A 24,187-nucleotide genomic window follows, 5' to 3' on the forward strand; every position below is an offset into this window, starting at 1 on the left:
TATTACATTTTTTCTTTTATTTTATATTGATCATGATTCCATTTAGAAAGCAATAAAAGGGAAAATATCAAAGGGAGTATATACTCTTTATCGGCCCTTTAATCAAAGATACCTTAATACTGTGACTTGCTGACATTCATGAACAATAACTCAAGACAAGGATCAAATGGAAAGATAATCTCTAGACAGACACTGACCAAAGGTGAAGGATAGTCTTTTATGTCATACCCCGAAATAGACAAAGCCCTTTGCCATTATATTAAATGAACAATGGAAGGTACAGTAACGCTAAATGTGAAGAAAAAGGGTTGAAAATCAAAACTAACAATAATATGAGGGCTGATATTTGTTCCATGTATAAAAAATGGGATTACATCAGTTGTACAGTCTAAGATGAAGTTATTATTTGAGGAATAGTTGGTTGTCGGCCGTCAAGGGAAGGAAAGTCGCCATCTGGACAAAAAAATGAATTATTCTTGGTGATAGTAACAAGGCCACCGCAAGTTCAGTGAAGGGCATTTTGAAGAGGCTAGTGGCCAAGGGGATCGGTCTCATTTAGAAGGCTTTCTTTGAGCCTAAGCTACCTTTCTATTAGGCTGAGGACTCCCAGTTTGCTGCAGTAATTATTTCATTTACAGGAATAGCTTTCCATACACAGAGAGAACGTTTGATTAGTTGGATGGGAGAAAAGGTCAGGATGTGACAGTGGCTTTCTGCTGCTGAGTCCAAGAAAGAGTGTTTTTGTGTGACACTGGTAATCAGGCCATGGTGGTTGGATAAGCCAGGAAATGATCATAGTAATTGTGTGTGGATGTGTATCCATATGCATGTGTGTTTTGTGAGTGTCTCCATGTGTGGGCAATTCAAATGGGCACATTTGCCACAGGAAGTGATGCACCGAGTCTCATTCAGCTGGTACTGCTGGCATCAGTAGGTACAGAACAGTGGATAGAGCCATGCTGTGCTACAGAATGCATGGCAGCTGATTGCCATGTGTAGTTCTTGTCTATTGCTTTGATCAAAGCCTTACTTTAGCATGTCTCAAGCACCCTGCTTGTCCCTGATTGAGCTATCTGAAATTCAGCCATATATGATTCATTCATGCTGAATACCCAGCAAATAACAATGTATAACCTCCCATGGACTGCTAAGATTGTAATCAAGGGAGCAATCAGGAGCAATCAATCGTTCTATGAATAAAATTTGTATGCATGTTTGGGAAATATATTATGAGGCTTCTATGAACAAGGACACCAAGGCAGTATTGTTTATCTCACAAGTTATCTCTGCAGAAAACACACCAATGTAAATATTGTTTTAGTTTATAGGTTCTTCCGCTGCATGTGTCTCTCTGATAGGCTATTAAAAGGACAGTTGGTGGTGGTTGGAGGGGCTGTAGGCGCAAATTGGCAGCCACGCTTCCGTCAGCCTGCCCCAGGGCAGCTGTGGCTACATATGTAGTTTACCACCACCAGAGTGTGAATGTGCGAGTGAATGAATAATGGATCCACTGTATGCGCTTTGAGTATTCATAGAAAAGCGCTATATAAATCTAATCCATCATCATCATTATTATTATTATTATTATTATTATTATTATTATTATTATTATTATTATTATTATTATTAGTTGACTTAGTGACATATTTTTACAGAAAAGACCTAATAGCTGTAGTGTTAATGGTGCTGTGTCAAAAATTCGTCTTGTGAGCATCTTGTAAAAACACAAGATATATCAACGAATAGAAGTTTACCATAACATTTTAAAGACCCATGATAAAATGTCTGATGTTTAGAGGCCTGAGCTAAATCTTTGTCCAGGATTTGCAGACTTGCATCATGATATGATGATGGTTTCTTGGCAATGAATCTATTGTTTGTTCATTAGATAGGTGCTATTTGCAACACCGGTCGGAAAATGGATGAACTCCACATAAGATGTTGTCGGTACGTTGTAGTCAATGCAGCAACATGGACACACTTCTTCTTATATCGTATCCTCAATCAGAATTGATTTTCTTTCTGATATGCTCCCAAGGGAGAGACTTATTCTCACCTGTTAACAGCCATTATTGTAGTTAAGCACTATTGAGATGAGCCTTGTGTTGTGAAGCCGCTTTGTTCCCTATTTCTGTTACATAAAGGACAGTAGTGTAGTGATCATGGTACTTGGACACAAAGTATCATGTGCATGTCACAGCTCAACCAGGTCTCTGACACAACTCTGTGGTAACCACCATTAGAAAATGATATAGACATTTTACAGCTCAGTGGAGAGAAAGATTTGCTCAAGCAAGTGTACACAATTACAGGCAAGCCTTGAAGTACATGAAAATATATCCACATACACACGACATTTAAACATATAGAGATGTACATTTGAAGTCACGTATTGTCCACATTGTTCTTGAAGACAAGTATGTTACATTTACATTTCCCCCCCCCCAAGTCTAATTTTGTACAAGCTTTGTTACTGCAAGCTTAACATGGAGAATTATTAGGTCCCATGTAAGGTTTGTATTTATCATGCTAGGTCATAATTTCATGCCATATCACAGTGTCTTAATGTATTTGTGGTAAATGCTACTTGAATTATTGAACTTATTTAGCTCAACAGATTGTATTCTCCATATGTGCATACAGAGGTCAGTGCATGTATACAGTATACTGCTCCTGTAATAAAATGTAAAAGCCCAGATGAGTTTCCTTAATCATAATCAAAAGCCCACAGGAGCCGTTAATAGATTAAACACTCCATGTTGAAAGCACACCACTGTGTCTGCCTGCCTGAACCCTGAGGTACAACCTATTTATGCCATTTAAATAGTTGCCATGGTAATGAGGTCACGCTTTGTTTAAGCTGATTTTGATCTTGATATATTTAGAAGGCAGTGAGCCTCCACGTCCATCATCTAATTAATGAATTATGACTCAGAAAAATAGCCAGTATTCTTAGAGCAAGATGACTCCAGCATCTTCCTGAGCTCAGGCGTGGGCTTCGTTTGTTTGTAGTCCAACTGCCTCAGTTATAACAGCTCTGCATCATTATGAAGGAGCTCTGCATAATTAGTTGAGGTGTAATTTAGTCCTATATTTCAGCTGTAAAACTGTAGCCGGCTGTGGGTTTGTGTTCAGCGAGAATGTGGTTAGTGCTTGGCATTTTCTACTTCCCAGTATTGTTATCTCACCCAGAACTTGTCCCTATGGCCTCAGGGCTTTGTAGCGCTCTACTGCCATCCATGGGTGTGCACAAATGCTGCCATTTCTGCAGTTGGTGGGCATTTTCACCATTTGAACTGATTAAAAATGCCCTTTATAGAGCATGCCCACAGGCTAGCAGCAGAGTAAATTTTTTTTAGATGTTTATGATAAAGTACAAGGCCTTGTTGTGTGTCTATGTGGAAATACCAAAAATATCATGTTTTCGTGTCAGCGTATACCACATTATTATACCTACAGTATGTGGTGCAAATGTGGGGCCAAACATTAATAAGACTTCTGAGGCCACCAGTACAAATCTAAGCACGAAAGACAGAAATAGTAAAAGCTAAGACACATGCAGGGTAAAGGAGAAACACATGATATGATGCCATTTTTCTCACTGCCAGGGGGCCAAGGGAGACAGCAGGGAGAGTGAGAGAGTGAGGAGTTAAAGGCTAAATAAAATTCACAGAATAAGAGAACAAAAGAGGGCGACAGAGAATTGGAGATAATGACAAAGCAGAGTAGCAGAGAAAATGAGGCTGGCCAATTATCAGACTGGAAATTATGAGGAATGGCTGTGAAAATTAATCAAAAGGGATTAAATTAATACAGGTTAAATGGCTGACTTCCTCTCTAGCTAATATTTAATGAAAGCTTGTTCTGCCAACAGACTCTGTGATTAGACAGTTGATTGGCAGAGCCTGCAATACTTTGAGATATGGCAGATTGTCCTCATCACAGTCATTATTCCCGTTCTTTATTTGGTCCATCACTTTACAAAAGATGACATTTGACCTGTACTCTGTGAGAGGAATTTTAAATCTGAGAGTTGAGGAGCACTCTATACAACATGAATAACTAAGGTGTGTTATTCGCAATGTCCTCTGATTAAAAGATGCTTTGAAAGGTAAGGGTGCAAATGTGAACACTACCAAGAGGAGATATTATGATGGTACCTGATCTGGGTTTCATGTATTGTAGGTAGGTGAAGCACATACTTAGATTTTTTCACTGAAACAGATAAAGAAGATTCAAGATTCAAAGATTGTTTATTGTCACAGAACATACAGAGAACTGAGATGCTGTTTCTCTCTCCCCTTGTTAAATGTCATGCATTAAAAAAAAAGGAGGTAAAAATAGAATAAGAATAAAGAAGCAGTATAAAGAATAAACAACAGCAGAATATAAAGTGTCAATCTATTTACAGTAGTAGCAGTAGTGCAATACAATAATGGTTATGAAGTGAGGAGGTGCATAATGGAACCAAACAACTGCAGATATGACAACAGTGCAATGTTTATTGTGTCAGAAAAGATGAACATTGTTACCAAACTAGTGAGAATAGCGGAATAAGTATACTGTTATCATCAAATCATAAAGCAGCTGAATTAAAAGAACTGTGGAGAATTGACTCTTTAATTATGCATGCATAAGTATTCTTGTGCTTAACTCTGTTAGAGTCAGTTCAAGATCTGAAAGAAAATATTGTTACACATTAAGATAAGGATAAAAGTTTTACTTGGAGCAATGTTTGTGTTTACTGTCTGCATTTTATGCATTATCACAGTATTACAATTATGACATTCATTAGTAGTGACACTACAAAACTGTACTGAATTATCCATCATGTAAGAGTGGTCAAAGTAAATCATGTAGAGGCCGGTTTTATTCATGAATAATTAGTTCATTGATTCGATTAGGACGATCCTCGTGGTATGAGTATGACTATGAGTACTTGGAAAAAAAACAGAGATCCAACTTGAAGGACGTCCAACGGTACATCCATATATATAACTCTTTGCTGCCACCATGTGAATCAACGGAGTACTGCATTCTCTTTGGACTTTTTCAGCTTTAGTACAAGGTTCCTCACAAATAGCTCTAAATAAAAATAACGATTCGAAATAATTTGTGATATAATATTTTTATTTTAATTGTAAACATATAATGATTATCTAATACATATTGTGTTGACAAAAAAAAAAAAAAAAAAAAAAAAAAAAAAAAATAGACGGAGGAAGACATGATATAAAATGATCTTGGCACCAGTCTATTTCCAGTATGCCTCTGGCCACTGACATAACAAGGCTAGGAAATTGCAGCATGTCTGTGTATGTGTGTGTGTGTGCTCCTTATAAAACCCTTGTCTCAGTAAAACCTCTCTTAGACAGGAAGTGCTGTGACCCTAAAAAGTGCTGCCACATGCCACCTACATCTTCTTCAAAGTTTTCCCCACATTGACAACTACCCTGTCACCACGTTCATTCTTCCATAATCTCAACAAACACTGATCATCTCACTAGTGGGGGATGAGTTCATGGGTGCAGTTCCACTGGTAACCACATGGCTGCAGTCTTTCTACAGAAATAGAGCTAACAGAGGCAGGACTGATTGCGGAGCAAGCAGGTGAGCTGAGGAGGGCTGACAGTTTTTGGATGGGGCTCAGAAAGCTGTCTCTTCTCATATCACTTCACAACACACCCCACGCAGAGGAGCCCATATCATTCACCCAATGTGACTGGGTGGGGCGGGCGGCCCATCCGTGGCTGACAAAATGAATAAGTCAGCAGACCAGGAAGAGGGCAAGAAAGGAAGATGACCTGCTCATTTTATCTGCGCAGGCTATTGCTGAAAAATATTTGGAAGAAGCTTTATAGACAAAATTACATCAATAAATAATTCTCATCTCATTTGTTTTTTTTTTTTTTTTAAACTTATTAGATCTGCCCACTCCTCCACTGTAAAAATAAATAAATAAATAAATAAATAATAATAATAATAATAAAATAAGCTATATATTTAGAGCAACCAACCTTCAGAGACAAAACCATTTCTTCACATCCAAAGGTTTAATCTAGGTTTTAGTAATTTTTTTTATCAAATTTAAAAAAAAAAAAAAAAAAAAAAAAATCCCCCAAAAATCATGTATTTAGCACAGTCCTTCAAGATGATGCGAGGCTACCTGTGTGCTGGGAGATATAGCTGTTTAGATTATACAACAAAAATGCCCAAATTTTAAGATAATAATAGGAATTATAGTGTCATTGTTCACTTAAAGGACATAATAGTAGCTAGTGCTGGAAAAGTTCAAGCCATTGTACCAAAGATATTTCTGAGATACTTTAATTACTGCCTCTCAGTTTGCACTTTAACATATGTTGTTGTTGTTGTTGTTGTTGTTGTTGTACTAAACATAGTGCTTAACAAACAGAGATGAGATATGAAGAGTTATATATATGGTCAACACATACAAAATACAGGCAGATTTCGGCATCATTAACAAAAGTGGCAGATGAACTATCATAAATACAATGAATAGGACCATCTCACACTCTCCCTTATTGATGCCTTGCCCTATCACTTGACCATGTCTCACCATCATGTGCCCCTGGCCACCACTTTATCTATTGATCCAGACCTTTATGTCCTCAGTCCTCCATCCAGTGTGACGGAGGCAGATGCTGCAGGACTGTCTACAGAACCTAGGATGCTCCGGGCTTATATGTGTCACATACAATAGATCAACCCTCTGAAATCAGTCTGTCTCTGATCTCAGTGTCTCAGAAATGTGTGTGTACAAACAAACCAACATCTGAGTCATAAAAGAACAGCCAAATGTCAAAGAAGAAGAGAGGAAAAGAAAAGGATGGAAACACGCATGCAAAACAGGGCCGGCAAGAATAGAGCAGAGACTGATTGGGAGGGGATGAGAGGCAGCCAATGCGCAGCTCCGCATCTTGAGGAAGAGAGAGGGGGAGAGAGAGAGAGAGAGAGAGAGGGAGAGAGAGGGAGAGAGAGAGATAAGGGGGTAGTGAGAGAGATGGAAAGAGAGTGAGAGAAAGGGAGGGGGTGAAGCTGAGGCAGTCACTCTGAGAGGGAGGATTCCAGGGTGATGCTGTTGGATGTGAGCTGCTCTCTTCTAACCGGTCTCCAGCTGTCCCTTTGACTGAGCCACTGGTGTGTGAGTCTGGTAACTGCTTTACCAGCTCTGGGGGCTCTGCTGCTGTTTTGGCTGAGGCAGAAGCTGACTGGCTGGTTTCCTGCCTAGGTTTTCTGGAGCAGAGTGGGGTTGACTGGAGCCAAAGTCCAGGGTAGGGTAGGGTAGGACTGGCTGTAGGGCCGTCTGCGCTGGGGCCCAACAGGAAGCAAACATGAGTGTTCCCATGCTGAAGATTGGGGCAGTGCTCAGTACTATGGCCATGGTGACCAACTGGATGTCTCAGACTCTGCCCTCTCTGGTGGGACTCAACGGGACCACCATTTCCAGAGGGGGAACCTCCGAGAGGATTGTCAGTGTGCGTATGACATAATGTGCTTTTTGGGTTGAGTGAATTTGTTTGTGCATGCTCTCCTCGTAAACAAGAAGTATGAGTATGAGAGATCAAATGATTAAATAAACTGAAGGGGAGAAAGTAAAAAAAGGTAACATACTGTAAAGGGAGCTGGTGTGTAATGATATGTGTACCTACAGAAAACGGCACAGTGGGAGAGGTGTACAGATGGGAGTGGGACTGGGAGAGTTTGTCTCAAGGGCTGTGTTGTATTAATAAGAGAGAGATGATGAAAGTTGACATGCATGTGAGAGCAATGTTTCAGCCAAGCGTGAATGATGCACATGTTGGTGTGAGAGTAACATTAAGTATAATGAAGCTCAAATGTGGACTAGTGACTGAGTGACTGTGAGAGCTGGAGAATACAGTGTAGATTGATATGGTAAATCATATGTTTTTTGCCGGCTTGATGGGTGGTAGAGAGCTGTTCTGAGTGATGTTCACGCTGATTCAATCTGTCAGTCACCTCTTGGGTGGGAAGGATGTTACTCTTATTCAGAGATGATAGCTGAGATAGAGAGGTTCAGATAATATTACAGCCGCACATATATATGTCTTACTTCTCCCTCAGTTCATCTTTGACTCCCCTTGTCCTGACATATAACCCTGAGTTCATATAATGTAATATAACAGGTAAGAAGTGCTTTGTAAAGTGGAAGGTTTTTTTTTAAATCCGATTTAGTCAAACAGGTCCTTCTGTTTTGTTTGATGCAACTGCACACAGAAACTGAAAGTTTTGAAAGTTGTACAGTATGTGCCAAACAACAATCTGTCTTGTGTACAAATAGGAGGCAAGAAATATAATGATAGCTATCAGGTCAGAGACGAATTGGGAATTTTCTGGTTCATCAGCAGCTAATGATTGCCTTTGCTTCTATCTTAGGTGTGTTTTTATGGCACCTTACCCATTAAGCAAAAGCTCCGGTCTGTTGAAATGATTAAATGAAATTGAATGTCTCAAGAGATCTTCAACCATCTGGATATATGTGTGTGTGTGCTTACACATGTGTGTGCATGTGTGTGTTGTTGTGTCTCTAAATATGTACTCTGAGTATGTTTAGGCATTCTTGTCTCATGAGGAAAAGGTCCATCTGTTTCTAGAAGACTTTCATAATTTATAATGGTTCGTTAAAACATCAATCTGCTACTTTATGTCTCATGAGAAGTGTTGAAGTGTTTTCTTCAGGGAAAGGTGTCTTTGCAGTCCTACCCTCGTGAAAATGTCAAGCACTCGCATTAAGTATTTGCTTTGTTCCTCCTTTCTCTTCAACAAAATGGCTTGTGTAAGCATATTTTTCAGTACAATATGTAAAATCATAATTTAGTGTGTGAAACAATCTCAGTCTATCAGGCATGTTTTAATAATTTAAACTCTACAGTGATCTCATTGGTTACAATCTCTCTCTCTCTCTCTCTCTCTCTCTCTCTCTCTCTCTCTGTGTGTGTGTGTATCTCTCTCTCTCTGTGGATAGCTTGGATAAAATACCTTGCAGGGTTAAAGATGAATGAAAATTTTGCCAGGTTTGATTGAAATTAATCAAATCAAGGTGCATGACTGGAAGCTTTATGATTTGAATTTCAAAAGACTAGATACAATATTAAACATCATTCATATTATCAATGGATATCTTCTCTGAGCCAACCCTCATTCATAACCAGTGGAGGAAAAATGCTGCAGCTAAAGTTTATTTCATCAAAGTTTCATAAAAACTGATTGTTTGATGGTGTTGTGATGGGAAATGTCATCCCTGTGAGACAAGAATATTCTCTTCTCGTAAACAATGGCAGAGAATAAAATTTTAATGTAAAACCTCGCCTCAAAGTCCCATCACTATTAATGAGACATTTTCCTGTGATGATCTAAGAAACAGTCGTGACTCACAGTGTTTAGCGCTCTAATCAAAGACAATCTAGCCATGGTCTTGTGACACTCTGGTACTAGTGTGCCAGTGGCCATTGCATGGCTGCTTCCCACCCCAACACCCGTGTGTACTTTGTCCCATATTCTCCCAGCTCAGAGCTATTTTCAAAGTCTGCTTCACTAGCTTTCTGTGCTTGTCTTCTAACCAGCTGATCCAAGAACACAGCTGACTGAGTTTATATGGGCCTTTCTGAGATGGGACTGATGGCACAACACTGCCTGGATGCTTATGCACATCTGGATAGTGCAAAATCATGTTCCTTAATGAGGAGGAGAGACACTAGAACATGTACAGAGAAGTAGTGTGGCTATGTGGTCAAGCAGAAATTAACTGGAGATCTGTACCGCTGCACACACATACATTTTGGTAATTTTATTGTTTTACATTAATAATTTAACTTCTTATAAGATATTGATTAAGACACTAAATAAAACAATGAAGTAACTTTGAAGTTTTTAAGATTTATAAAGTTTGAAATATATTATATGTTGGGTATTATAGATGGCTAAAATAAAAGAATTGCCTCATTGTGAGGTGCTGGGCTATCATGTGCTGCCAGAACAGCTTCAGTGTGGTGTTGCATTGATTCCACAAGTCTGTGATCTCTATTGGAGGGGTGAACACCATTCATCTAGAAGAACTTGGTGTCTGTGGATATCTTGGATATTGGTGAGATTGGTGAAGAGCGGCTTCTAACTTTCCACTCCATGCCCCTTATTGATATACAGTGCAAACTATGAAGGCTATATTGTGTTTTACATAATTTTCATAAAAATAACTCAGTGGCCTGTGGGTGGAGTCATTGTCATTAAGAGACCACTTCCATTAGGTTTTTATTCCATCAGTTGTTCAGTTCATGTTACATGATTCCAAGTCAGATGACTTTTTTTTTATTGAACATATGTTTAATTTTCTTTTGATTTCTGACTTCCATTGTACTTTTTTTAATTATTAATTTATTTTATAAGTTAAAAAACAAGTAAGTGATGCACAATCAACATGAGATAAGAACTTGTTTAAGCCCACTGTTCAACAGGCTTCCAGTGCTCAGCCAAACCTATTTTAAATTATTTTAGTTGCCTCTCAGAGCACATTGTATAAATAAATTGTGCATTACAGAAACCTTTGTAGATTCGTTATACTCATTAATGGAAGGGCCACCTCTAAGTGATCTTTGTACATGAAAATTTAAATAGTAGCAGAAAATTCTAGAGTGCTGAAATTTGGTTTACAAAGTATTTCAGCCACTCCAACTTTATCAGCACTCAACTGCATAACTCTATCATGCCAAATGTCTGTAATGTGCCATAAAATAATGTAGTACCACAATTTAATCTTGGAAATGTTACATTTTCACTAATATACTGAGCCGTCATCAGCATACAACCTATGTGATATGTGATACTATGCTTTACATTTCTAATGTAGATACAGTCAAAAATATTCTGCTGTTCAAAGGATGCCACTTTGAAGACAAAGAGCAATAACTAATCATACTCTGAATTCTTATGTCAGTATGGATTACATACATAATTAATTGATATTAAATCTGGACATTTATGAATGAAGAGAGTTCAGTTTGCCAACATAATTAAAAATAAATAAATAAATAAAAAAAGCTAAAACCAACAATTCACACTGAGCATTTTGTCCATTTTTCATAAGCACTAATTATTTCTACACAACAGAATCAGACCAAATATTTCTAGGCTTAAAGAGTCATCATGCTCCTGATCACTGTGATGTTAATAAAGCTATACTTGTCAAAAAAAAAAAAAAAAGACAATAAAAGGAAGACTTTAAAATGAACACTCTCGAGGAAATGTAGAGCTTCATTCATTGTAGCTCAAAACTGTATAGATAAAAATGCAACACTTGCTGTACTGGAACTCATGGACATTATGAAGAATCTATCAGGACAACTAGCCTATGCATATAACAAGTTTGTGCGTTTGCATAAATTGAAGAGCAAGATACACAAAGGCTGTAAATAACCTAGCCCTAAATAAAAGCCTGCATCTTTTGCCACTGGTGTATAAAAGCCCAGGTGGCTATTTGAGAATTTATGGTAATTTATTTTAACATTGGGCAACCTTGTTGAAGTGCAGGAAAATGTGTGTGCTTGAATATCCACACAGTTTTAAACACAGAGCAAATACGATACACAAACCAAAAGTCCTCACTTTTTGTAGTAGTGCACCACAAAGCCAGACACAGCGGCAGTGTCTGTGCGTGTGCGACTCTCACTTTGATATCTAAAATAAGAGAGCCGTGAAGCAGAAGAGTGAAGAAAATATTCTCACCATCAAAAGGGAGCATGGAACAACAGAGCTCTGAATCTGATTGGGGTCACCCAGCCCCAGTCTTTCAGGGTGTGGAACTGTAAACTTTATCACATAACACCGTTCAATCCAATAAAGAAAACGGATTGTAAAGATTGATTCTTGGCTATGGATTAAAGATTAAATACTGCTGCAGATTTTTATTGGAGCACTTAGCTTTTATGTTCATTGTGCTGCCCTTACCCAAGTTTACTTGAGATGACATGTTGACAGGTGTCCTCTGCTGCCTCGTCAATGTGGAGAGTGAGAATCTTGGAGAAAGTCAGTGTTGTCATATCATTATAAATAGTTTTGATATGGTATCTAATTATCTGATTGCCTGTGTGCAAAACAGTATTGATCCCATGCAAATTCTTCAGTTAGACAAGAAATCAAGCTTTGACATGGTTGATTTGCTGGTTTTAGAGTGTTATTCCAACCTACTAAACTTAACTGTGAATCACTGCTATGCCCTTCCAAACCAATTAAATCATCTTAGAGTTCACACACTTCTGCAGTCCATATTTTACTCCAATGATACATTGACTGTGTTCTAACAGTTTATTCACTGTTTTCTCGCACTAACCACCCTGCCTCTCTCGCCTCCGTCCTCTGTTTAGCACCAGCCATGATAGAGTTCTCTTGTACCCGTTTAACAGCAGAGTGAATGCCAAGTACTTTTCACCAGGGCACCTGGCATGGTGACAGCAGCTTGCACCAAAAGTATTAAGTTGTAGCTTCTTGCTTACCTCTGAGTGCTGAGAACTAATAAGTCATTTTTTCTTGAAAAAAAAAAAAAAAAAAAAAAATCAAATACTTCTGAAAATGTGTGACGCTTCTGCAAGTCTCAACTGTCACTCAAGTGTGAGCCAGATTGGAATATGTCAACTGCAGATGGAAAGTGAGCAGGACACAACACAGGAGGGGTGGCAGTCATGGGAGTGATCGAGTGGGAGAGAGTTAGAGGCAGCAGGGAGGAAAAAGGAGGCAGCAGGGAAGAGAGCATGATGAGTTTATGAGTCATATTATTAACTGGCAACCATGCTGTGCTGATTGTAGTAATCGGTTTTCCATGGGTGCAGAGGAAAGCAGGGACTTCACTTGGAGTCTTCACTGAATCTTATTTCAGTGGCCAACAGCTGGCCCGTGGATTGTGGGTTGACTGGGGGTAAATGTGCAAGTATGAGTCTTTTGCATTTATCTGTGTAGGGTTTATTCCTGCAATGCACCAAACTTAATAAAGACATCTGATTACTTGTCCAAAGTAGAGACAGATCCAAGTTTGTGCAAACAAGACAGATGTTTCAACTCTTCCGTTTACCTGCATTTAGAGAAGTTCATGTCTGGCAGGAACCAACATTTGCAATGAGAGTGAGAGAGAGAGCAAAATATAGTGATAAAGTGTTGAAGTGAGAAAGAGGGAGAGATAGAGATAGAGGAAAAGAAAGAATCTGCAGAACCTGGATAAACAAAGTAGGCATTATGCTTACAGGATGAAAATGGAAGGACACCTCTTAGTTTGTTATCATGACTCAGACTCTTTAACCTTCATTCCTCCTATCTTTTTCAAAGTGCCTCTCTTTCTCTCTTCACAACTTTATCTCTGTTGTCTGGTTCTTTCATTATATGTCCTTTGTTATGTTGCTGCCTCTCAGGTGTGATACTGAGCTGTGTTCCTCAGCTCTCACTCTTATCTCCAGGGCAGGATCCTGCTTCTGCCTGTTTGCCCCTTCTGCCTGCTGCTTATGAAAGTTATAATAGACTTCCTGCCATGCTCATAAAGTACAGAGCTGTAGATTTATGATCTCATTTGACTCTGGCTATACAGCAGCCCGCTCCAGGGTGGGTCTAATGAAATGCCACAGAAAGTCCATCCTGCACATCTTGACAGTGATACAACAAACTCAAAAGAATAATTGGAGAATCCTGCTTTACTTTGTAAATTATTGACAATCCAATAAGATCTGTTGATTAGTAAGGTATTTTGCATGGTGATGACCCTTAACTATGTACATTTGCTTTGTAGGGAGCTGACTGTAAAGGCATATGTTGATTCTGATCTTTTATCTGCAGTAAACAAACAGAAATGTAGAAAAAAGTATGTGATTACCTTTTAGCTTAGTAATATACTCTCATCTTGTCTCCTCTTCCCCTCTCTCAGCACAGATTTTACTGTGGTTGTCTTTCAGCACTGTGACTGGGCACATATTGGGTATTTGAACTAAGCTGTAGGAAATTAGAGCCATCTCTATCTTTCCTGTCAGCCTTTCTCAAACCACAACTCATCCTTTTCTGCTTATCAGACAATAAGTAAGTCTACATTAAACTGTTTCTATTGGGGAGATGGAAGGTTGTGGGTGGAAGACATGCCAGCAGCTGATGGAGCTTCATAGACCCCAGTTGTCAAAAGTGATGTCATGGGAACAGAGGGACCCTGGGGTGGTGCGAAAGGGACATGCCAGAAATCTTTAAGAGTAATTCTCTCTTTAGCGAGTGAGCCCAATTGATTTTTCATCTCCTATGCCCTCTGCGGTTTCCTGTTGTTTCCATTGCTGCTGCCTTTCCCCTTAATGGGCTTCTGCGTTGCAGCCATGACTGTGACAGCTTCAAATCTCGCACTTACATATTCTATTTCATCCCTCACATCTAATGGCTGAATTTCTGGGACAGTGAGCTCAACACATTCTCTGTTCTGAAACTACTGTCAGTGTCTGGATGGAGGGAATTATTTCCCAGTCCTGAAATGCTCCCATGCTAGCCTCTACTATGAGAATACCATAGGTTTGGTTATCACCCCCACTCACATTTAACACCCTGACATCAGACTTGTTTACAGTATCCAAACATTATTTATACTGCATTTCACTCTGTACACCCTCAATATTTCTGGCATTCTGATATTAAACACTGAGAGAGTTGTTGTTCTCACAATAATGAGATATCAGATGGGCTGCTGGTTGTGAACACTATGTTAAATGAACCAATGTCAATGACCCATTCTTTGCTGCAGAGATTTGACTTAATCAAATTTACATAAATAAGCCAACGTTTCAAAATATATTCAAGTTTACTTGCACCCTGAGAGATCTGTTGCTTATGAGCACTAATAGATAGATCTCATTGCAACTGAATTAGGCACAAATCATAAAGGCTAGGGACAAAGCACATTTGCATTTAAGAATTACCTCTTCCCTCCTGCTCTCTAAATTGCCATTGTGATTTGAATGGCAAAGTTAGAGCAGAATGGATAGGTGGGTGGTAATGAAATTGGAACTGATTCAAATAAGCTCTTAATTTCAGCACAGCATGTATGAAACATTAATGAAGAGAGGAAGAGAGTTGCAGTGAAAACTCACAGACTTGGTAAATGCACATAAGAGGCATAGCATGAACTTGGAAAATGAAGAAAGCATTATGATAATTCATCTGATATGCCACCTGTGTTGTAGAAATTTTAATTCACTGCATATTTCTGCCCACGATGTAACCTATAGTAAAATTGCAGTTCAGCTCCAACTGTGTCTTCCTTTCAAGCTGATAGCACTATAAAACATTTATGCACACTTTGCATCCATTTGTAAGAATCTTTTTCAACCACAAGTGAATATCTGTTGCGTAGGAAGGCAACTCCTACATATATGGATATCATTTTATTGAAAGCATGTGGCTGCACATACCTTTGGAAAGAGTAACTTAAGTGGATTCCACAGTTTGAGGCAAGCTAACCTCCACCTGTTCACACTACAGGCTATCACCTTTAATGAGCAGCCACTGTGCCCTACTGTGGCCTCCCCTTCTACTCTCTAGCATATATCCACAATTTTGTAGCAGCTGCATAGTTTCTTCAACACTGTGTCTTAAACTGCAGCTTCAGGAACTTCTAAACAAACACTCTTGGGGGTAGATCAATGCTGCTTTATAGCAGAATATTTACAGTATTAAAATGTATAAGTATTTATGTAAATGCTGTGTTTATATACAGTACATATGCTATTATTGCATTCATATAATCATATATACACAGATATGTTATTACAGGCATGCCTAGAGAAATCCATAACTGCATACAATCAAACACTCACATGAATGGCAGGGTAAATGAAAAGCCCTGACAGTGAGTGAGACGCAACCAGGTAAGCAGACACTGGAAAGGACTCTCCCCTCAGGCAATGGCAGAATGAAATAGACAGTTGGATGTGGTTGAAAGAAATTGGACGAGGTTCTGCTGTGGAGACTGCCTCTTTTGTCTTGTCTTAACTTCAACTCCGGCCTCTGTAGACCTCTATGTCTCTCCACCTAACAGCCTTCCGAATTGCCTCAAAGAAAGAAGACTAATGATAAGAAAGGTGCTGACTGAAAAAAAAACAAAAACAAAAAAAAAACAACTTGTGCAAGTCATTGCAGGGACTCCTAACACTGTGACTCTCAAATACACATGGAAATTAAAGGTAATGAAATGGTAATATAAGCAGGGTGCCAATAATTTTCACTGTGAGTCATGCATGTGCACAGAGAATTTTGGCAATAATGAAATATTACTTATGTATGCATGTAAAGACTCCTTGAATAGAATATAAGAATAGAATATTACTCCTTAATTAATTTACATATTTAAAACCATATTAGACTACTTAATATATCTTAAGTATATCTCATAATGAAATAGGCAAAAGATTAAATATCATAGTAACATTATAGCATCTTTAAGAATCACTGACATACAAGCAGTAGTCTGTCTGCCACACTTCATTTGTAGTAAGTCAGATTTCAAATTCAGTCACTCTGAGAGTGAGGCAGAAACAGAAAAGGCAGTGAGTGCAGGAGAGGACAGGAAAAGAGGGGGTGGAGTGCCAAGGGATTGGCAGGAGTGACAAGATGTGACAGTGAGCACATTGGCTCGCAGGGTGGTTGCTACTTTACACTCCAATCACACTGTCCCCTTGTCCCCCAAGACATTTTAATCTGATCCCCCGACCTAAGGAGACGGGAGCAGAGCACAACACCGCTCAGAGGAATGCAGGAAAGCAGCACAGATTCGAGCCACAAGATTTTATTTCCAGGCTTTTCCTTCCACTTATGTGGATGGGTCTTTAATTTCATAACTAAAATGGCTGCTCCTTCTCTCGTTACATTTTGCTTTACATTCTGAGTGTGTGTGAATGAACAGATCCAGGCCAGGCCTTTGGGTAAACTGTGTGCACATGTGTGTGCTTGCAAGTGCACAGCACTACTTTTGATTGGATTAGTCTGAGAGAGACATCCATCCTTTCAGCCTCGCCCCTCCTCCACTGGAAACGGGGTGCATTATCGATCCCAAACAGCTCCATTTCCTCTCTGTGTCCAAACTTATTAGATGGTCTGTTTTCACGCAGCTTGGTCCGATCTTTCCTTCTTCCTTTTTTCTTTGAAATCCTAATTTTCCTCATTTTCCTTCCGTTTGCCATTGTCCTTCATCCTCTGTTGAGTACTTAATCTGTTTGCCTTGCCTTTGTGTTTTTCATCCCTCGGTTTACTTTCCACCACTGTTCTTGTTTTATCTTAATCTGCAACCATTTCTTCTCATTCTTCCACTTTTTCTTTCTTGTATCTCAGTATTATATTTTTTATCATTCTCTTTGGAGTTTACTGGTGTGACTGAGCACAGCTCTGTCAATCTCTGGTTTCTTGTTCTCTCTGTTGCTAAAATTAGCCTGCGAGTGATTTTGAGTAGTTGGATGGATCAATTGCCATTAATTGCCTTTGAGGAAGAGTAACTTTTGACAGGGTTTCAAGAGAGAATGTGAATGCCATGGAAAAATTATGACTCTGCAACTAACTTATGATGACAGAATGGGCACAACTAATCACGGTATGGAATGAATTAAAGAGCCTTTTTTCTCAAACACTTTCCAAAACATTCTCAAGTATTAGATAAATTTATTAGTTTAGAAATGTTTTATAACTGTGGACCACTTTTCAGAATTCTGTTGATACATGCTGACAGAAAAAAAAATATCATGTCAACCCCTATGCATTTTGAAAAGGCTGCTTTGTAGCTACATAGATAAACAGCAAATAGCAGACAGAACCAAACAGGTTTGTATTTTTCTTTCCAAATTTTTAAGATATATATATATATATGTCTCTGTTTCTACAGGGTCTGTACCCGAGCCCTGAGGAGGGCTGGCAGATCTACAGCTCAGCACAGGACGCAGATGGGAAGTGTATCTGTACTGTGGTCGCACCAGCCCAGAACATGTGTAACCGCGACCCACGCAGCAGACAGCTTCGACAGCTCATGGAGAAGGTGACAGCTGTCAATAGCTCTCTTACTTTGATACACTACAGTTACCGACACAGACACACAAACATAAACTGACACACTGCACCATGCACAAGTTGGATGCCGTCTGTTACATACTGGCTGCTGAAGTGAGCAGTCTCACTTCCTTCACCCAGCACTTGATCACTCATACAAATCAATATGATTCCAATCCAGGAAACTGTTGCTACTGTTATTTATTAAGTGATTTATTTTTTTCTTAACAACAAAGTTGCTGAAAGTAAATAAGAGACATTTCCCAAACTTATTCATGAAAACTGAATCATTAGGATCTGGCTTTCTAATATGCTTTATAAGTCTACATGATATTTTGAAATGAGTGATGACAGTTAAAAATGTTCTTGCATAATTACATGGTAAATTCTGCTTAAACAGTTACAATATTTATCTCTAGATTTTTTTCAGAGAGCACAATATCAGTCAGTCTTTCTCTGAACACCAGATATCATCCGTTGTAAGCAAATACTTTCAATGTACGAAAAATTAAAAAAAAAAAACACACAGAACCCTTAACCATGCTGTTGCAGAGAATAAATCTATGTTCTATTTACACTGAGTGCTATTGACCTAAAGTGCAGTGCAGTGTATGCAAATGTAATTTTCTGCTTGTGTCTAATGCATAAACACACACATAGATCAGGGGTGAGCGAGCAGACAGAAGCAGACTTGTACTATCAAGTGATTCACAGATGCTTGTTGGCTCTTTAGACCTGCAAACTGCTTCGATTTGTTTATCAGCAGGTGTTTCTCCATTCTTATCCACTGTCTTACCTAAATCAAACCTCAGAAATAATATTCACTTGCTTTCAATTGTTTGATGGTCTTCAAACAGCCAAATTACTCTCAGCTATGGAACTTCATAGTTGTTTTTATAAGCAACCAATAGATACACATCACAAGTAAAATTCTAAGAGCAAAATATGAGAAGCAGATGGACTAACACTGCCTTATACTGATGCAGTCTTGGGAACAGAGGTGTTGGTAAATTAAGATGCTGGATAGGTTCCAAAACCCTGATGGATCAATAAGACACCTGAATGCACATATTGCATTCATTGTGATAGAAGTTTGTCTTTTCCCCCTGACTCGGTCTCAATCTGCCACTTTTTCAAGCTCACATTCAAAGACAAAAATTCTACACTGGTATACAAATACATACAGAGAAGGCATTTAGGGTACAAAAAGTTAAAGAAAAAAAGGCATTTATAGAAAGCAACTTCACTTATCTTTTGTGTATATACAGTAGTCAGTCAGTCATCTTCTGAACCACTTTATCCTCACTAGGGTTGTTGTGGGGGGGTGGGGGGGGCGCTGGAGTCTATCCTAGCTACCTATGGGTGAAGGTGGAGTAGAGTACACCCTGGACGAGTCACCAGTTCATTGCAGGACCAACATATAGAGACAAACAACCTATCACTCTCACATTCAGACCTATGGGCAATTTTAGGTTGACCAATTAACCTATTAGTGCATGTCTTTGGATGGTGGGAGGAAGCTGGAGTACCTGAAGAGAACCCACGAGAGCATGCAAACTCCACACAGAAAGGTTGGACTTATATATAGTGGTATAGATAGCTTTTATAGATAGTTTTATAAAGAACACTATTTGTAGATATTTTTTATCAAAAGTAATTAAAAAAGGTAAAAAGAAAAAAAACAGTATCCACTTACAATTTGCAAGTCTTTGTAAGGCCGATATTTACATATTTTTAGGCAGCACAATCTCTTTGATAAAGTCTCAACCTAAATTTAATGTAATAGGCTGTGCACTCGTTTATTTCAAGGCTGTTTTGCTTTGGTGTTTTCTGGTCTGTCCACCCTTTGCACACTGTCTTTAAGATACCAAAAGCCAAGCTCCATTTAATAAAGTGTATAGTTCAGCCTAATGAGGACACCTAGGTCAGCGATACTTGAGCTACACACAAATGACAGCCACAACTTAAAAGACTGTGTGTGTCTGTGTGCTCATGCATCCCCACTAAGACATGCTTATTTGAACCCAGTGAATATGGGGGAATTATTAAGCGGTTGAGACACAGAAATGCTTTCTCTGACACAGAAAGCCAAGGATACGCTAACAATGTCAAAACCACCCTCTGTTCAAAGAATGTAAAATAGCCTTGTGCAAAGCATCTGTTCAGCTTTCTGCAAAGCTAGACAAAATGCAGGGCTGACCCTGAAGGACGATGGTGTACGAATGCCCACAGTGCAGACTTTTGAAAACCTTTTTCCCTTTTGACCTCTCTGTCTGACTGACTGGGTTTTCATGAGATAAAATGAGATGGGAGGGAACCGTGGGGTGTGCATAGGTAAAAGTATTCATACAAACACTCTTCTTAAAATTTCATTACACTGACAGATACGTATGTGACTGTTTAGATTCTAGGGAGTTTTAAGGCTAAGGAGCATGAAGCATGAAGTGACCAGTGTTTGGATTGGTTAGCACAGCATGGAGGAATTAGACATCTCAAATGAAGCTGCAGATCAGGATGGTGGTGTTCAGACTAAGCTGGTGAAGCATTTTACTGTTCGATGTTTTATTCCAACTACTCCATCTGTGCTCCAGTCACATAAGTTTTAATTGGTTAACTAAAATGTTTTCAGACCAAATATTCCCTGGACAGATTTTGAATCATGTGGGAGATGAGCTGGGTGTAGAAAACAGTAGGCTGGGCACAATGTAACAGAGTGGGCTGTCAAAGAGTAGGCAGACATTTGGTTCAAAACAAACTTTTTGCCAAAGTGTGACCTTTCAGAGAAGGGACTGTTTATGTTTTTTTTTTTTGTTTGGAATTATTTGAATAAATATCTACTGCATGCTTTGTTTTACTTTCACAATGCTATGGGTGGGTGTGTGTTTATGTGGGTAGATGGGCATATGTATGTTTGAGCCTCTCATATGATCTACAGTCGTGTACCATTTGTCAATGTTCAGATGAATTCTGGCCAATTCAGTGCAACGTGCAGGAGATGAGGGGGTGTATGAAACAGTAGGCAGGTTATGCAGCAAAAGAGTGGGATGTAAAACAGTGAGCAAACAGTGAGTGTGTACTTGGTAAAAAAAAAAAAATTAAACACTGCAAAACTGTGTCTTTTGAGACATGATACAATAAATGGCTTGACAGTATTTGCTTCTCAATGAAATTTATTGCATTTATGCAACAATTTGCATGTATCCATCCCAATCCTGTATATTTGCCGCATCTCTGTTAGAAATAGGAATATAATATCTTAACTTCAAGTGCATAATGAATTAAAGTGCTGTGTATTGTAACATACCACTGCAAAAATTATGGACAACTTCCCAGTGTTATTTAGCAGAACACGAGGCTATAACTACATTTTATTAAGTGTGCAGCATTGATTTGTAATTTGTGTTTCATCAATATGAATCAAACTGTACAGTTACAATGAGTTTGTCTATATCTATCCAGAGCCTTGGATGAAAGCCTATGAAAAATGTATTACATAAGGGATAACACATTAACAAACCAACAAAAAAATCCCCTTTAGTTAAGAATTTAGCAGACCATAAAGCATCAAATTATCTATGGTTGATATTTAGTTGACATTTACAGTAAAAGAAAACTGAGAAAGTGTCTCAGATTTAAGGCATAGAACTCCTATCAAACTGGAGCTACACATTTAATGAGGAATGGATCAGTGTAAAAGGAGAATTAAATTGGCTACATATCAATGTTATCTTCGTTGTATTTGTGTCAAACAGGTACAGAACATTAGCCAGTCAATGGAGGTGCTGGATCTGCGGACATACAGAGACCTACAGTATGTAAGGAACACTGAAAATCTAATGAAAGCAGTGGATGGAAAGCTGAGGGTGGCCTCTGAAAATCCTCGCAGCCTAAATCCAAAGGGCTTTCAGGTAATTGACTGTCTGTCACCTCCAGCAGAGTGGTGTGTGTGTGTGTTATTGTCAAGTGAATGTGGATAGATGTGACGCTGCACTATATGTACACACAAACTTTGCCAGATGGGTTGCAATCTCTTTTGCTCTTCATAGACAATAAAATTTCGTATGACTCTCCACAGAGTGCTGCATAAGCAAAGGTACATTCCAATTCAATTCCCAAACCATTTCTGAGTCATTGAGTCATTCACAGTGGATATTTGAAGAAATTCACATGCCACTGAATTATTAAACTCCTGGACCGAGAAGACTGCATTCTTCTGAGCTCCTCTTTACATCTTTCCACCTCTCTCGTCTCTAGACTCTCTCCCTACTTTATACACTTAACATTCTGGTGTCTGCACATAGATAACAGGCACATATATTCACATTTATCTCTACCTTATCTCTCTACAAGCTAAGACTCAGCTGCCATTATCAGTGGGCCTTTTTGTCCTCCTGTCAGCACGCTGTCTTGGCCAGGCTTTCCCCACATTTCTCAGATGCTTATAGATATTAGATGGACCATAAAATAGTTTGATTAAAAGATGCCTAGATAAATCCTAAATGTGCTTTACCACTGGAAACCTACCTCAGCAAACAGGGCAAGCATGAATGGCTGGATTTTGCTTTCAGTGTGTTTTATGAAGTAATTCCAATGGTGGTAATGAAGATGTTTATGAAATTAGCCAATTCATCAATAAAGTCAGAGCTGACTAAAATATGCAAAATGTTAAGCATTACATCCCATAACTTGGCTGAATGCAAATCTGCAATCCAATAAAGAGAAAAGGCCTTTTAAAAAAAAAAAAATCAGGATTCGACCAGAGTAGGTTGGTTGATGAATGCATGCAGCTCAAAGTTGCCGATGGCGGAGCGTGGGAGATTAACGAGACTGAATTTTCACGACTTGAAAAGGGGAAAATGAGATTTATGATGTGGCGCTACAGGGCTGAGAGCTGCTCCATCACCAGATTTACGATAAACCTTAACAAGGAGGAAATAGCCCCTCCTGTGGCGGCCACACTTTTATTGATACACCTATTTCTCTCTTGAGCCCTCTACCATCCAAGCAGTCTGCCGCTTCATGAACTCCTACCTAAGGACATGTTGTTCTTTTCTCTTCTAACCACATGATGAGTCATAGACCAACTTTGCACAGGGCAGCTCTTAACTGTGGGTGAACATGTAGTCACCAAAACCATTTCATACAATAAATTAAAATAAACATGTACTTAAAAGCCCAACGAAAAACCTACACAGTCCGAACAAGTGGAAGAAATTTTCACTGATACAAATATATGTACACAACAAACCAAGCAAAATGAAAAAAAAAAATTATTGTAAAATTCAATAAAATGAAACAGTGTCCTCTTAAGTGATGATCAATACTCTGAGATGGAGCCAGACACGGTGAAACCAGTGTGAACTGAGTGCAAGTCCCAGAGGTGTTAAGAATACACATTATCACAATATTACTTGGCATAGCATGTGACAACTATGGCTTCATGATAAATCTATGTGCCATGTGGTTGAGGAGATTACCTAAGCCCAGCTCCAATATGAGATTCTGAGTGAGAGATGAGATACGAATCCGGAGCAACAATTGAAGATTGAAGGGCTAGATCTTTCAATCGCCTGTACAGACTAGTATGATGATCTTTGTTTTAAGTCCTCTTTATTCTTCTGAGGTTTAATCTTCTCTCTTGCTTTTGTTCATCTCTTTCTCTACAATAATTATTTTAGGAGTTGAAAGACAAAGTGACCCAGCTGCTCCCCCTGTTGCCAGTGCTGGAACAGTACAAGGCTGATGCCAAGATGATCCTTCGACTACGGGAGGAGGTGAGGAATCTGTCCTTGGTGCTGATGGCTATCCAAGAAGAAATGGGAGCCTATGATTATGAAGAACTGCGCCAGAGAGTCCTGCTACTGGAAACTAGGCTCCACTCCTGCATGCAGAAACTAGGTATAAAATATATGGAAATGGTTGTGGGCGGGTATGTGTTTTTATGCCTCCATATCAGGAATAAATGTGGCAATTCAGGAAGAATTAAGTTTCAGGTTGGCCATCCATCTGCTCCTTCTTGTGATTGCAGTATTTCAGGAATGCCTTAATGTAATTTATTAAAATTTGGTACAATCATTCACTTGGAATCAGAGATGAACTGGTTAGATTTTGG

The 24,187-nt window shown here is 38.9% G+C and overlaps 1 protein-coding gene across 2 annotated transcripts in view; it reads left to right on the top strand.

The window, feature by feature from the left end:
- The window catches only part of olfm2a (olfactomedin 2a), a 42,732-nt gene that overhangs the window by 14,706 nt on the left and 3,839 nt on the right, over positions 1-24,187 (top strand). The window contains exons 1-4 of one of the 2 annotated variants that reach the window (XM_030142118.1): positions 7,071-7,499; positions 17,915-18,064; positions 21,828-21,983; positions 23,754-23,973. In XM_030142118.1, coding sequence (XP_029997978.1) covers positions 7,356-7,499; positions 17,915-18,064; positions 21,828-21,983; positions 23,754-23,973 — 670 coding nt within the window. In that variant the 5' untranslated portion in view covers positions 7,071-7,355. Of the gene's footprint in view, positions 1-7,070; positions 7,500-17,914; positions 18,065-21,827; positions 21,984-23,753; positions 23,974-24,187 lie in introns of those variants that run through there. The other variant, XM_030142119.1, reaches the window with a different exon arrangement.

Source organism: Sphaeramia orbicularis, chromosome 8 (genome assembly GCF_902148855.1).
Source record: "Sphaeramia orbicularis chromosome 8, fSphaOr1.1, whole genome shotgun sequence".
Taxonomy (NCBI): Eukaryota; Metazoa; Chordata; class Actinopteri; order Kurtiformes; family Apogonidae; genus Sphaeramia; species Sphaeramia orbicularis.